Source organism: Leuresthes tenuis, unplaced genomic scaffold (genome assembly GCF_036924035.1).
Source record: "Leuresthes tenuis unplaced genomic scaffold, fLeuTen1.0.hap1 SCAF_3, whole genome shotgun sequence".
Classification (NCBI taxonomy): domain Eukaryota; kingdom Metazoa; phylum Chordata; class Actinopteri; order Atheriniformes; family Atherinopsidae; genus Leuresthes; species Leuresthes tenuis.
Genome location: NW_027325357.1, coordinates 10,324,478 through 10,338,220, shown reverse-complemented (window position 1 = coordinate 10,338,220; position 13,743 = coordinate 10,324,478). Strand labels below are relative to the sequence as shown.

The 13,743-nt window shown below is 39.0% G+C and overlaps 1 protein-coding gene across 3 annotated transcripts in view; it reads left to right on the top strand.

Moving 5' to 3' along the window:
• asic1b (acid-sensing (proton-gated) ion channel 1b) overlaps positions 1-12,830 on the top strand; it is a 168,725-nt gene extending 155,895 nt beyond the window's left edge. For all 3 annotated transcript variants that reach the window (XM_072381751.1, XM_072381749.1, XM_072381750.1), the window contains 7 exons: positions 2,084-2,234; positions 3,114-3,170; positions 3,664-3,817; positions 8,589-8,680; positions 8,980-9,059; positions 9,581-9,682; positions 10,393-12,830. In XM_072381751.1, the coding sequence (XP_072237852.1) occupies positions 2,084-2,234; positions 3,114-3,170; positions 3,664-3,817; positions 8,589-8,680; positions 8,980-9,059; positions 9,581-9,682; positions 10,393-10,488 (732 nt within the window). In that variant the 3' untranslated portion in view covers positions 10,489-12,830. The remainder of the gene's footprint in view (positions 1-2,083; positions 2,235-3,113; positions 3,171-3,663; positions 3,818-8,588; positions 8,681-8,979; positions 9,060-9,580; positions 9,683-10,392) is intronic.
• Positions 12,831-13,743: the final 913 nt, after the last annotated feature.

Below are 13,743 nucleotides of genomic sequence, written 5' to 3'. Positions count from 1 at the left end.
ATATGATTTGTTTTTTTTCCTTGTGTTCGTTAGACAGCAAAGCTCACACTAAAATGTCCACAAATCTAGGACGCAACACTCCCTTTTGTCCACACTGTGAAGCATTTAGTCACCTGAAACTAATGTTGAAACAGTGTGTTTTAGAAACAATACAGAGCTCTTGGAAATGTACAGAAGTTGAAGACATCTGAGCATGAAAGAGCTATTATCCAGTTAGACTGTGCCAGCAATATGTCTAGTCCACATGATGATGCACCTTTTATTGATTATTCCAGTCTACACAGCTGTGATGGTTTTTATGTCCTTTTTGACTTTGGAAAATGTCCTTGATGTGTAATTAATCGGAGAACTCATTAGTGTCTCCTGATAAGGTTTTAGTTGAGGCCATCTGGTTTTCTTGAGTGTCCTGTACTGTGTGTAAATGCTACTTTTGCATGTTGAACATCACTTTGGGTTATTAGTAACCAAATCTAGTTTGCAGCACTCATGGCTGCTTCTCATACTCTGGTACAAAATGTAAAATGCAGATTCTTAAATCACAATGGTGGCCTTTAATTTATTGCTGTGTGAGCACTCAGCGATGCACAGTTTTAACGGATGAGACAGAAACACAGAGGGGGTCTTTTTATTTTTTATTTAACGCTCCTTGCTTCATTCAGTGTATCAGATTTTTTTCCCTGTTTTACTTAAGTTTGATTAAATGTAAATGTAAATCCCCCCCGGAAGAGTTGGAGGAAGTGGCCAGGGACGGGGACGTCTGGGTTTCTCTGTTAAAGCTGCTGCCCCTGCGACCCGACCCCCGGATAAGCGGTAGATGATGGATGGATGGATGGATGGTAAATGGCTACCTCTGACATTGTAATTTGCTATGCAAATTTAAAAAATGCATTCCTGCGAAGTGATCTTAGTTCACTTTGACAACATCAACAATGTAATGCAAATTCAAGTATAAAAATGATTCATTCTGAGTTTGGTAATATAAGAATGTATATATTTTCACAGTTTTACTTTTACTTTTTTATTCTGTTGTGTTTGATTAGTTTTTACTTGTTCCCTTATATTTACTCTGTTACAACACACTGCAACAGAGCCTGGAATTCGCACTGCCTTATGCTATAATCTCTCCAGTGGTCAATAAGTATGTCCATCATTATCTCATCTGTTTATTTTTAGAAGTTGGCTGGTTTCAGCCAACACTGACTGTTTGTTGCTGATGACTTCTCAGTTATTTTGTCCCTTTTATGAATTGCTCATATGGGTACAGTACATGTACTCTCTTTACTTTCTTTATAGTGTATATTCATATCTGAATTAGTTTTAATGTTTTCAAATTAACTTAAAAAAATGACTGCATTGTCTGAACAAAAACAATCACTTGTTTGCTTTTTGTTATTAAACAATTGTTTAAGTATTAAAAAAACTCTTGTCAGCTTATATGCAATACAAGATACATGGTATAACGTATAATGGCTTGTATGTATGTATGCTGGACATTTGTTTGGTATATAATGATAAGCGGATTATATGCATGTGCTTGTTGCACTTGTAATGAATGCTGTACTGGAGTTTAAGCAAATATGCGCAACAATGTGAAAGATAAGCAGATGACTGTGTGCATTTTGGTTTGTTTGAATGTTGGAGTTCAAGAGGTTTTGCAGAGGTTGCATAGAAATTATGTAAAATTGCTGGTTAGAACCCTGGGCTTGTGGCATTTTCTGCTGCAGCGAAGCTGTAAAAAGTAAAACTCTTACAACATCACAGCTCTGCTACACAGCTGATACTATTCAGCTCCTGCAAGCGGAGTGGGCAGTACAATGAAAGCACTGAGGGAGACTAGAAATAGGAGAGCGTAGGAGAGAAGCTCCCACAATAACCACCACTGTACAGATGTATTTACCATGAAAGAAGGACAAAAACCTTCGCCAGTGCCAAATACAGTAAATGTGTAATGGCTTCACATATTGACAGAGTAACCATTTGTCATCTTACTGACAGAAAGTACAAGGTCAACTGGCTGCATTATCAGCTCACAGGACAGGATGTTTAGCACTTTATGACTAAAGAGGTTGCGCCTGTGTTTCAGCTGACGTATCTGCCTCCACCTTGGGGGGACTGCAAGGCCACACCGATGGACTCAGACTTCTTCAGCACCTACAGCATCACAGCCTGCAGGATTGACTGCGAGACACGATACCTGGTGGAGAACTGCAACTGCAGGATGGTCCACATGCCTGGTATCTCAGTGCTTCACGCAGTCACATCACATCTACATTTTTATAACAGGGCAGTGCTGTAGTGGCTGCTGTTGCAAACTCAAAGGAAACACATTCATGGGAAGTTGCAGTGACAAAAACCACTCGAGGAGCAAACAGCAGTTTTGGCAGCGACTGCAGAAAATCAGATTCTTTCACACTCCAGTGGATCGGAAAACTCAACCAGTTTTCACTTTGTGTTTGTGCAGTGATTAAAGCTGCTGTTTGCTGTCTGCCTCGCGTGTTTAATCACTGTGCGGGATCTCAGATGGCAAATTGAAAAGGAGCTTGGCACAGAGGAAACATTTGGATTTGGCCTCTGCTAACTCTCCCACACCTGCCCTGTAAAACGTCTGTCCTCAATCACAGAGCCGCCTGAAAATCTGTCTGTGTGATAATCCGGATTAGTTGCTATCTTATTGTGATCTTGCAGTTGATTATTGTGAGTCCACAGAGAACTTCCCTGTTGAAATTCTACACACACACAACCCCTCCGAACTGTGCTCTGCTCCTGTTCATCTCTCAATCTCCCTGTCACTGGGGTGATTTTTAAGCAAAATCCAGTGAGTTATTGCAGCAATTTCCTCTACATCCATGGCAGGTCTTTATCCTATGCTGCCCTGATAGATTGGGAAGGATGGCTCAACTGCCTGAACGTAATGATGAATTAAATCAGTTATAAGATGAGATCAAATTCATGATGAATATCCAGTTGTGATAAGGACAGTAATGACAGTCTGACACTAAATCAATTCTAAGACATGATCTCCCTGTCTTCAGTGCTCCTTTAAAATAGCCCTCTTCCCTTGTCCTTCTCTTTGTTCTCACTGAGAGCATAATGTTTCTTCTGCCTGTCCTTAGGAGATGCTGCATACTGTACCCCAGAGCAGTACAAGGAGTGTGCAGATCCTGCCTTGGGTAAGGAGATAAATCAGCACGATGCTTGTGTCTATACTGTTTGGCGCATTTGTTCCACTGTTCAAAACTACTGATCCAAGCTGATAACAGATAATAGTGTTCCTTCACCGTGATGGTAGAAATGAAGCTCTCATTTTCACACACCCCTGTCTTCCTATCAGCTGAAACCTTTCAGGCCTTTCATGTCTGTTGCTTATTTTCTTACCGACTTGCAATCTCTCTCTCTCTCTCTTTCATGACGACATCTCTCGTGTTGGCCTTTGGCTGTGGCTGTCCTCTGATTCTGTCAGCATGTGTCTTAAATCTTTTATGTTCCTTGTAAGGGTCTCTGGGGTCGCACCCCGTAGCATCTTTTCTTTGACAGCTTTTACACATTTTGTTTTTCATCCTCCGGTGACGATAAATGTATCTGTCCCTATGTTTTCTCTCTTTCAATCTCAATCTGTCTCTTTGCCCTACTCCTTTCTCTCTGTCTGTCGTCCTCATTTTTCAGACTTCCTAGTTGAGAGAGACAATGACTACTGTGTGTGCGAGACGCCATGCAACTTGACGCGATACGGTAAAGAGCTATCCTTTGTCAAGATACCCAGCAAAGCATCAGCCAAGTACCTGGCCAAGAAATTCAACAAGACAGAGCAGTACATTGCGTAAGTCACATTTTTACATCTTATTTACCCCAAAAATAAACGTATAATTCTTGTACACACGATACACTTTTCTTGTGTGTTCTACACTATCACGTAGATGCTGTTCAGTACAACCAGCTTTATGCTGCAGGCTGAGAATCTGTTTCACATGCATCTCTTTATTTAAGTGAATGTCAGGAGCAAAAGATGGAGTGACACATCTTACTTTTGTGGGGCATTCAATATCAACATTCATCAAGTCTTGGTGAAGTTATGATACGATGTATTGTTTTGTCATTGTTTAACACAATATGTCACTTTGCCGCCTTGCACTGCTTTACGGATTTTACACCCACAATCCATCAGCTTTGCTTGTCTTTTTCATGTTGTTATTCAGAGTTAGTGGAGTAAGTTTGCTGTTTAATTTTATTACAAGCTTTAGGTTGTAGTAATGCACCAAACATCTCATTTTCAGTAATTCTTTACTAAAATTAGATTTGGAGATAAAGAAAATAAATCTAAAAACGATAAATATGGGCAGCCATATAGGTCAATTGGTTGGATGGGCACCCTGTGTACAGAGGATCAAGGTCCTTAATGCAGCCGGCCTGGGTTCAAGTCTTGGTCGAGGCCCCGTGCTTCATGTCTTCCCCCACTCTATCTGACTCCATTCTTGTCCACCTACCGTCAAATAAAGGCTATTACCCCCCTTAAATTTAAATGATTTTTTAAAAATTAAATATTATACTTGGTCCATCATTTATCAAGGAGAATGGTCCAGTATCACATATTTGTGTGTAGGTTTACCATTTAATCTGCAGGTAAATGTAAGGTTAGGTGTTTAAAGGGATCTGTTCATCTCTCAGGTTCTCAGGTTCTCTCAAAGTTTAATCTTTTTCGATTTTTTTTGTAAAAACTGTATATTAATACAGCTGAATTCCTTTTAAAGCTGCTCTTATTCACATGTTTTTCCCTTATGTCAGTTGGCTAAACACTTTTGGGAAATTGGGACTTAATAGCAGCCTGGTGAGAAGTGTCAAATTATAGCAGTTCCAGACTGTTACAAAATCCTGATTTTAGAACCACAGTGTCAACAAAATCACCATTAAAGTAACTTTGAGACATCTGTGCAGTGATCTTGGCTCTACTTGTTGGATGATCTCCCACAGCGAAAGTTAGAAGCAGCATAATGTGTCATACAGTGTCAGATATACATCTGTTCATAACTTGATTCCCCTTATTTGGATGTACAGTATACTGGGACAAGGATGGTGGTCCAATTAAATGGCCAAGTAGGACTCTAACTGTAACTCAACTCAACTTTACCTGTAAATCTCTTTCACAATACTGCACATCTGCAATTTGATTGAGTTCACACAGACATAGCCAATGACTGTTGGAAAACATTTTTGTGGATAAATGAGGCCAATATAAAAATAATTTTATGTTTAGGGAAAGGAAAAGAAGGCATTCGATCACAAGAACATGCGAGAACATCTGCCTGTAAACTGAATGTCAACAGAAAGCAGATCAAACAGCAATACATCAACCCTCAGCATAAAGTAGTTCTACCAAAGCATGGTTAAAGAAGAAGTATATATTACTGTATATAACCCATTCATCCATTTTCTATATCCGCTTAATCCAACTGTAGGGTCGCGGGGGTCTTTAGGGTCTTTAGCTTCAATCTTGCCTCTATTCTACTGTATAAAGCTCTATGACTATAATGAAAACAATGTATGTGCTAAACCAAGTTCTTTCAAGCACGTGAAATCGAGTTTGTTCTCAGACTGTAAGATGTTGTGCTTGATTGTAATCTGGCCTACGTACAGTAGCTGTCTTGATTGGGAAGGAAGCATGATTTTACCATTGTTTTATATTGATCAGAAAAATTATAATATAAGCTATTCTGTAAAACTGTTGATCTCATCTATGTGAGTTAGCTGTAAGGATAGGATAATTGCCACCAAAAGAATGAAATAACCTTTTACCTTTCCTGTATGACAAAATGTATTTGTTGTGGGTTGATAATCCTTTTAAGCAATTTAGTTAAGTTTTTTATTTAAAGGACTACGACAGAATAAGAAGCTCCTACTAAACTATTAACATGATTGATTTACCAAGCAGAGTGTGTTTTTTTTTTTTACTAAAAGTACTGACAAGATAAAAAATCATTTAAAGAAAACAAAGAGAGTACAACGATAGTAGAATCTTATGTGCATCACTGCCTGCTGAGCTGTTGAGAATAAGCTAATTACACGATATGTAGGCAGAGCACTGTAAAACACTTTTATTTCTCCCTTCAGAAAGTTTTTTAATTCCCTGCAGAGAGATGCAGTTAATTTGTCCTGTGGCCATATTTCCAAGAAATGTCAGTCTAATGAACATTAGCTAGATTGCTGACATATCTTGGCTGCACAGTGTTTGATGGTGTGAAACTGAAGAGTGTGACACTGGACTCTTTGCTTTTGTACTTGAAGCACCACACAGAGAGGGAGGCTCAGCTAGAAACACAGCTCAGTTTGTTGTTTGACAGCAGCTCTGATCAGATGTGTTTGAGGTTACCCACTGAGAGCCAGGAAACATCATTCAAAAACCTGGGTAACACCTGACACAGAGTGGCCTACAGGCCAGAAAGAAAAAACAAGAAAATACCCAGAAATGTCAGTGTCAGACACAACTCATACAGGTCAGTGCTTCACAACCAGGGAGGCTTTTACCACAGGTGCTAAAAGAGCAGGTACAGGTACATGTGGTTGAGCAAGCACCCAATATAGATGCTGCAGGTCATCAATGCAGACAGCCCAGGTCTAAGTCTCAGCCAGCCTGAGACTTAGACCTGGGCTAAGTGCCCATCTTCCTACCACGTCACTTTGAGGAAAGGCCGTTAGAGCCTAAAAGTTCAGAGTTGCATTTCTTTTACATTAATCTTATAGTTTTTATTAAAACTTTTACAACTTAGCTTTTAGGCTTTAATGTAAAGTGGAAACAGACTTTTACAAATTAAAGGATTTTATTTTAAGGGTAAAGGGTGAAAATGTGGTGGAAAACCAGCAAGAATATGACATTTTAACATTTACAAAAGATATATATGATATTGCCTGAAAAAACATTATTAATAGCATATCTTCTCTTTAAAAGGTTGCTATTTGAATGTTGCATCCCTTTAAAGTGAGACAACATCTTGTGTTGCTTGACGTTGTGGGAATATGAAAACAATAATCACTTACTGAAAGTTAACGTGTTGAATATTTACTGAAATCTTGTGTCACAAAGTACACATTGCTACCAAATGGCCTTATCCAAGCATGTAGGATAAACTGCAGGGACATGAAAAATGTAAAAGGTGTAAGCTTTGTTTATTCTGGGTGGCAGAGCAGCATTGGTAGAAAGTGAGATAATGAATCCACAGCATATTTGGTTATGATTGTAAAATGAAGACACATTCACATTCAGAGAAAGGTTGCTTTAGGTCAGTGCCAGTTTTTTGCCTTAAACCCTTTACTACACAATTAATAAAGACTCCTTTCATGTTCCTTTAAAGAAAGACTTATTTCAATCTAAGCCAAGATGATATGAAACATATACACCTTTTCATTTTTATCTGCAAAGCACTTGACAATGTGTTCCTTATTCACCTATTCACTCAAACATACAGTGCTTTTAGTTTAATAAATGGTCACTCTGTATATGCGGTACTTTTTCTCTTTACAGCCACACACTGTTGAGCATTTTTGGGGCAGTGTGAGGGTTCTGTATCTTGTTGGGGTGTTTAAAAAACATTGATTCATATAAGAATTGTATGATCTTATACTCTTTGTCAAAGTTGTCAAAGTTGATTTGTCACACATCTCCTCCTTATTTTATCTTTGTTGAAGAAGCACCGGGGTGCAAAGTTAACCAGGGACTGTTCAGAAAATGCTGATTTCTCAGATTGTTGATCTAAACATGATCTATTCATGTGATAAGAGAATCTGAATTAGTTTAATCTATTGGTTATTATTTATCATTTGTTATTTAACATTTATCAACTATATACACACTGTACTCTTTTTTTCAAGCTTATGTCTGCTTTTAATGGTGGCACATGATGGAATCAGTACTAAAATTAGTATTGTTTTGTACTAAATGAAGAATAGCTTTAAATTGTTTTGTACTAAGAATCAATTTTGAATGTAATCACGACTGCATGAATTGGAATTGAATTGATCCATTTGATACTAAAATAGTGCCACAGATGTCCCAGTGGGAATACAACCACTCTACCACCTGAGCCAGACTGTGGACATCCTTTCCATAATGCTGTCAGACACTAATGATAAAAATCTGAGCATATCAGTTGCAAATACAAGCACTGTTTTTCCACCCATGGTGGTACTATTTTAACACATTGAGCTTTTTTTTATTGATTGTCAGATGTGATTTTCTCACTCATTGTAGCTCTTATTATGAATATTTTATACCCAAACACAAGCCAGAGAAGGTCAGGTGTATATTAAGCACAAACCAATGGTTTTCATAGAGTTTACAACAATGTGAGATTTTGTGCTTTTAATAAAGTCAGAGCAGTCAAACAACATGTGACATGTCTTAAGTTTTGTATTTGTACCGATTCATTCTGTGGCAGGTTATTTGCTCATCTTGATGCATCTGATCTGTTATGTGGAAAAAGTGTCAGGATCACCCGTCATCTCCCACTGCCTGAGGGCACTCAGACAGAAATGCCTTTAATTTGCTAGCTGAAACTTTTAAACATGCCTTCAGACTTATGTTCTTCCCTTTCTGTTTACAGTGATAACATTCTGGTTTTGGATATCTTCTTTGAAGCACTGAACTATGAAACCATTGAACAAAAGAAAGCCTACGAATTGGCAGGACTTCTGGGTAAGGAAGTGGCTGTGTTTTTGGAAAACATAATACGCAGTATGCAATGTGAAAGCTGCTTTTCATCTTAAGTGACAGTAGCGCAAGTTATGGCATTTTTGTAATAGCTGTTCAGGTTCCCAGGAGACACAAAACTGTCACATATCTACTGCTTTTAAACTGCAGATCTGCAAGCAGTTTCTGTTGCATTTTTCACCTTTCAGACTTAAAGATTAAAAGCATGTTTACAAGCTGACCTGATATGAATGCACTGACATTATTACAATCCCTGTTGTGTGCTTTCTTGTTTGTCTTCTCAGGTGATATTGGAGGTCAGATGGGACTCTTCATTGGAGCCAGCATCCTCACCGTTCTTGAGCTTTTTGATTATCTATATGAGGTACAAAATCCCCTGTCATCAACAAGACTCTAACACATGCACTGTAACGTATTCCTCATTCATGAATGTTAATTTCTTGTGCATTGTTACTATCCACACAAGGACGTGTTGTAGCAACCATGATAAGCTCTCTGTGACTCACATTCCTGCAGCCTATCTCTATACATCACACAGATCTTATCAGCAGCTGCAACGCCAAATAAATTAACATTTTGGATGTATTTAATTTGACATTATTCAGGATGTCTCTGTCATTTCTCATCAGAATTAATCTGCTGCATGCTGCAATGCTGCTCAGTGAGTTTTTGTATGTTCTTGATCCGAGATTTGAATGTCTGTGTGAGATGGGCCGAGCGAATAGATACTCCTTCTCAAATGTAGGGTCGATATTCTAGCTTGTCTAGCTTGTCCAAATATTTAGGTCTAAGTTATGAAAACCAAAAAAAGAAAAAAAAGGAGAGTATCTGGATGATCTCTTAGAACAAGAAATGATGAGTAAGGCCGCCCTTGTCTATTTTCAGGTGATCAAGTACAAGCTGTGCAGATGCACGAAGAAGAAACACAAGGGCCGCAACAACAATGACCGGGGAGCTGTGCTGAGTCTGGATGATGTCAAACGCCATGTCAGTAGGCTACTGCCTAGTACTTTGTCTGTGTCAGAATGCACTGCTTTAACAGGAGCCCACACTCCTCTACTTTACTGGTCTGAACTGCCACTGCGTTGAGACAGTGGTGGTGGTGGGAGGAGGAGAAGCAAATGTGAGACAGAAAAGATTGAGATTGAGGAAGTTTGGGAGGAAAAAGGACTTGAGAGACATGTACTGCAACAAAAAAGCAATTGGGATGAGTTGAAGGGAAAATTGAGAGAGAGATGCAGGAGAGTGGAAAGTGGCTTGAATTTAATCAAAGCTGTGGGGCACCACCAGCAGGGACAGGCTGGATTTAAAGCTTAGGAAGGTGTGACAGCTTACTTATATCCAAGTGTAAATGAAATCGGTTCATTTTAATTGCAAGTCAGGGCACAGGCAGAGAAAAGGGAAAAGACATGCACTTCCTCTGCTCCTGACTCACTTGGTAGTCCTCTCTTTCCATCCACCTTCATTATTTTTCCGAGGTTTGCTCAGGAATCTATTTCCTCTCCCCTTCTGGCCCAGCTTGTTGCTCATGTCATGTTTTTCTGGGAGTGTGCAAGGTTTTCAAGATTTTCTCCCTGTCTGCACATTGATGCTCCCTCTGCTACAATGCTAATCACTTCTCCCGTTGGCCTTTATCCTTCTTTCTACTTTTTAATACCTGTGATTTCAGTTGCTCTGTCTTCACATTTCTCTCTCAGGCTCCTTGTGAGAACCTACGTACACCATCAACATATCCTGGGAACATGCTACCTCATCATCCGGGCCAGGGCAACTTTGAAGACTTCACTTGCTGAGCAGACCCTGGTGAAGCATCAAAGTGCGTGTTATGCAACCAAAGCCAACCATACAGCAAGAACTATCCAACGCACGGACGGTGAGGAACTAAATCTAAAAAAGAGGCACTTTTTACATAAAAACTGAGGAAAACAGACAAATCAAACATGACAAAAAATTTTCACCCAAGGCCAAGTGCAGAAGAAGCCCTGAATATTAAGAAAAATATCTGTTGTTTTTAAGAGAACATTTCATGCAGCACTCATAACTCTTTGTGTTTTCCTCTGGAATACTGCCGCAAAGGACGCTCATGGAGAAACCTTTCCAACATGGACCTCTCTTTCAGAAGACAAAAAAAAAAAAACACATAAATGATTAATGGAAGTTGTTCAGTTATCTCACCGCAGACAGCAGATCTGATAAGGGCCTCCATGCCTTTACATAACACAGATGGTTCCACACAACACAGCACCTGTTAACATGACAATATTCATTCTGCTTAACCTACTGTACATGTAGCAACATGTGTATGTGTTGCAGCATTTCATAAAACAGCAGCTGTGTAGTTTGTTTGAGAATGTATCTTGGTTCAAAGTGAGTCGGGCTTGACGGGGAAACTTTCAAGGGGTTTGTGGTCGAAGTGGTAGAGGTGCATCATCTACCATTTAAACTGTGCCGGTGAAAATTTCAGGTTTCATCACCATGTAAGTGCATGCTTGTATTTGTCCAGTGCATGTTTTTCATTTCATTTCTAATTTTGATTCATTTACATATCTTTATATGAAATATAAATATATATACATTAAAATTACCAAGTTTGCCTCAGTGATATACAGCAAAAGGAAGATGATACATCTCATATATTTCTGTGTGTGTGAATATGTGTGTATGAGCGTGTGTGAAGGGAAAGGGAGTTTTTGGGTGCCAGCATTTGGACTCATCCAGGTGTTTGTTGTTGATTGTGCAGATGGGTGAGCTGTGCCTGATTTCATTTCTCGACATTGGTGTTTTCTTTTTCACATGTGCCCAATGAGTGGAAGAATCTACACTCAGCTTCATTTAGTCTTATCTCAGCCATGGGTTGAGGTGATTTCAAGATGATTGTTTTTTCTGGGAGTTGATTGCTGAAATCCTTGGAGTTTTGTGGGCTGTTGAAAATGTTCTGTATCTGTGTTCTAGTTGCAAAAGTCTTATCAAAGCACAATGCCGCCAGTATGTAGAGGTGATGTAAAAAAAAACGTACTATTCTTCTTGATATATTGTTATATTATTAATATCGTGTTGATCCGACTGTTTGTTTTTTTTTCCTTTGGATTGTTGTTTTCTTTCATATGAAACATACTCAATATTGCCTGTCTCCATCCTCCAGGTTATAGGCTGGTCTATTTAGTTATCAAAGTATAAATAAAATGTAAATATCATTTTGGAAAACTGTTTGTGTTTTGGGGTTTTCTTCTTATCTGTAAATTGCTTTCTGAATCCTTTACGTGTTCAGATAGGCAAACAAAGGCAACACAATGTATTTTTCATCTCCAGATAGTGTGAAAATGCTAATTTTTAATCATGGGTAGCTCTAAGAAAATCTGATTAGTCTTCATCTAAGGCATTTAACAATCTCTGTTTTCCTCTAATCAACATGTTATCCCGTGTTTTGCCCTAGGCAACATTTTCTTGGAATTAAATCGGTATTAAGAAAAGTGTTTGGGGGCAAGAGTGTGGTATTAAGTTCGATATTGCTTATCTATGTGAACCGTTCATTTGTGCAACAGTTAAACAGCTCCAAGCCACAACATTGGTGTTTTTCTGCCTCTGTTGAAATGTAATTACGGTTTCAGCTGCTGAATGACAAAAGGATGGATGAGAAATATCCTGCACAGCCAATATAAGTTTAATCAAGGCTGTCAATCAGCCAGCAGCTGCACATTCTGGGTGACTTCTCTTGTTTTCTACAGTAGAGAAGCAGCTCTTCGATGTATGATCCTGTGAATATTAGAGACCTTATTGAAAAATCTTGTTTGTCGCTCGGTCAGCTGCACATCAGTCCACCACGACCAGAAATCGAGGGTCATCCAAGGATTCCATGAGAAGTTTACTTTGGCCTTATAATTATTTCATGATTTTTTTTTTTTTTTCTTCAGTGGGAAAGCACACATCAGCGTTGTTCATCGAATATAAGCGTGCATTCATTTTTCAAAACCTCAGCTGCTAGATACACATAATATACAAACTTAAAGCTCAAGATAAAGAATTAGTTATATCTGATGACAGTTTTTCTGTTTTGAATGTCTGGAACATAACTTTGCTCACTAATGCTTTTATTATTTTCTGTTGAACCTGCCAAGAAGACAAATTAATCAAGAAATAAAAGATGAAGCTGTTCATTTCCGGCTGGCATTTGTGTCTTGGTCTTTGCAACTCAGAAGAGTGTAAGGAGGGTCAGGATACAGCAGAGCTGCCAGCCAGTAACAGATATCCTGCAGGAGATGCTTGCTGCATCCTGATAAGTCTTCAAGTCAGGTGGAGGGGCTGTGTGGGAGGTGGAAACACCAACAGGAATTCAGACAAACTGAAAATCTTCCCCAAAAATTTTGGATTTACATGACTTTACAGAAAGTCCCAGGGGTCTTAATTGCTGAGTTTTGCATGATGGTAACAGATCCAGAAATCTTGGCAGCAACATTACTCCTCTATGTCTGAGGTTAAATCATTATGCGCCCTCATTCCCTCCTGGATATAAAGATCAGAGATGACTGATCCCTCCTTGCTCTCACCTTGTGGGTTGACACAGAGCCAATCTGTGGACAGTGGAAGTAGCAGATGCTCCTGTAATGGAATCTATCCCAAACTGTCTGCTCTTCTTAAAAGGCTGGAACATCCCCAGCTAATCACGGCAGGCAGCTGGCTGTCATTTACTGGGGGATGTTTGTACGCAGGGAATATTAAATAATTGTCGTTATACTTTAATGGGCACTGTTGTGCTCATGTTTTCACCCACATCTGACAGTTTAATCTTTCTGTCTCCTGTCATGGAACATGCACTCACTCAGATGCAGGCTCTTTTTAACTGAGAGCTAATTTCCTTAATCCTCTCACAAGTCATCTTAATGACGTTGACACAGATATTACAAACTTGTTGCACAATCTCTCAATTTTAAGAGCTTTGTTTTGTCATTTCCAGTATGAATCTCTACTAAAAATCAATGGGTAAGGATTGATCCAGATGTGTGTGAGTGAACACGGGTTTCATTTTACCAGAGCTAATTTAGTTTTCAACC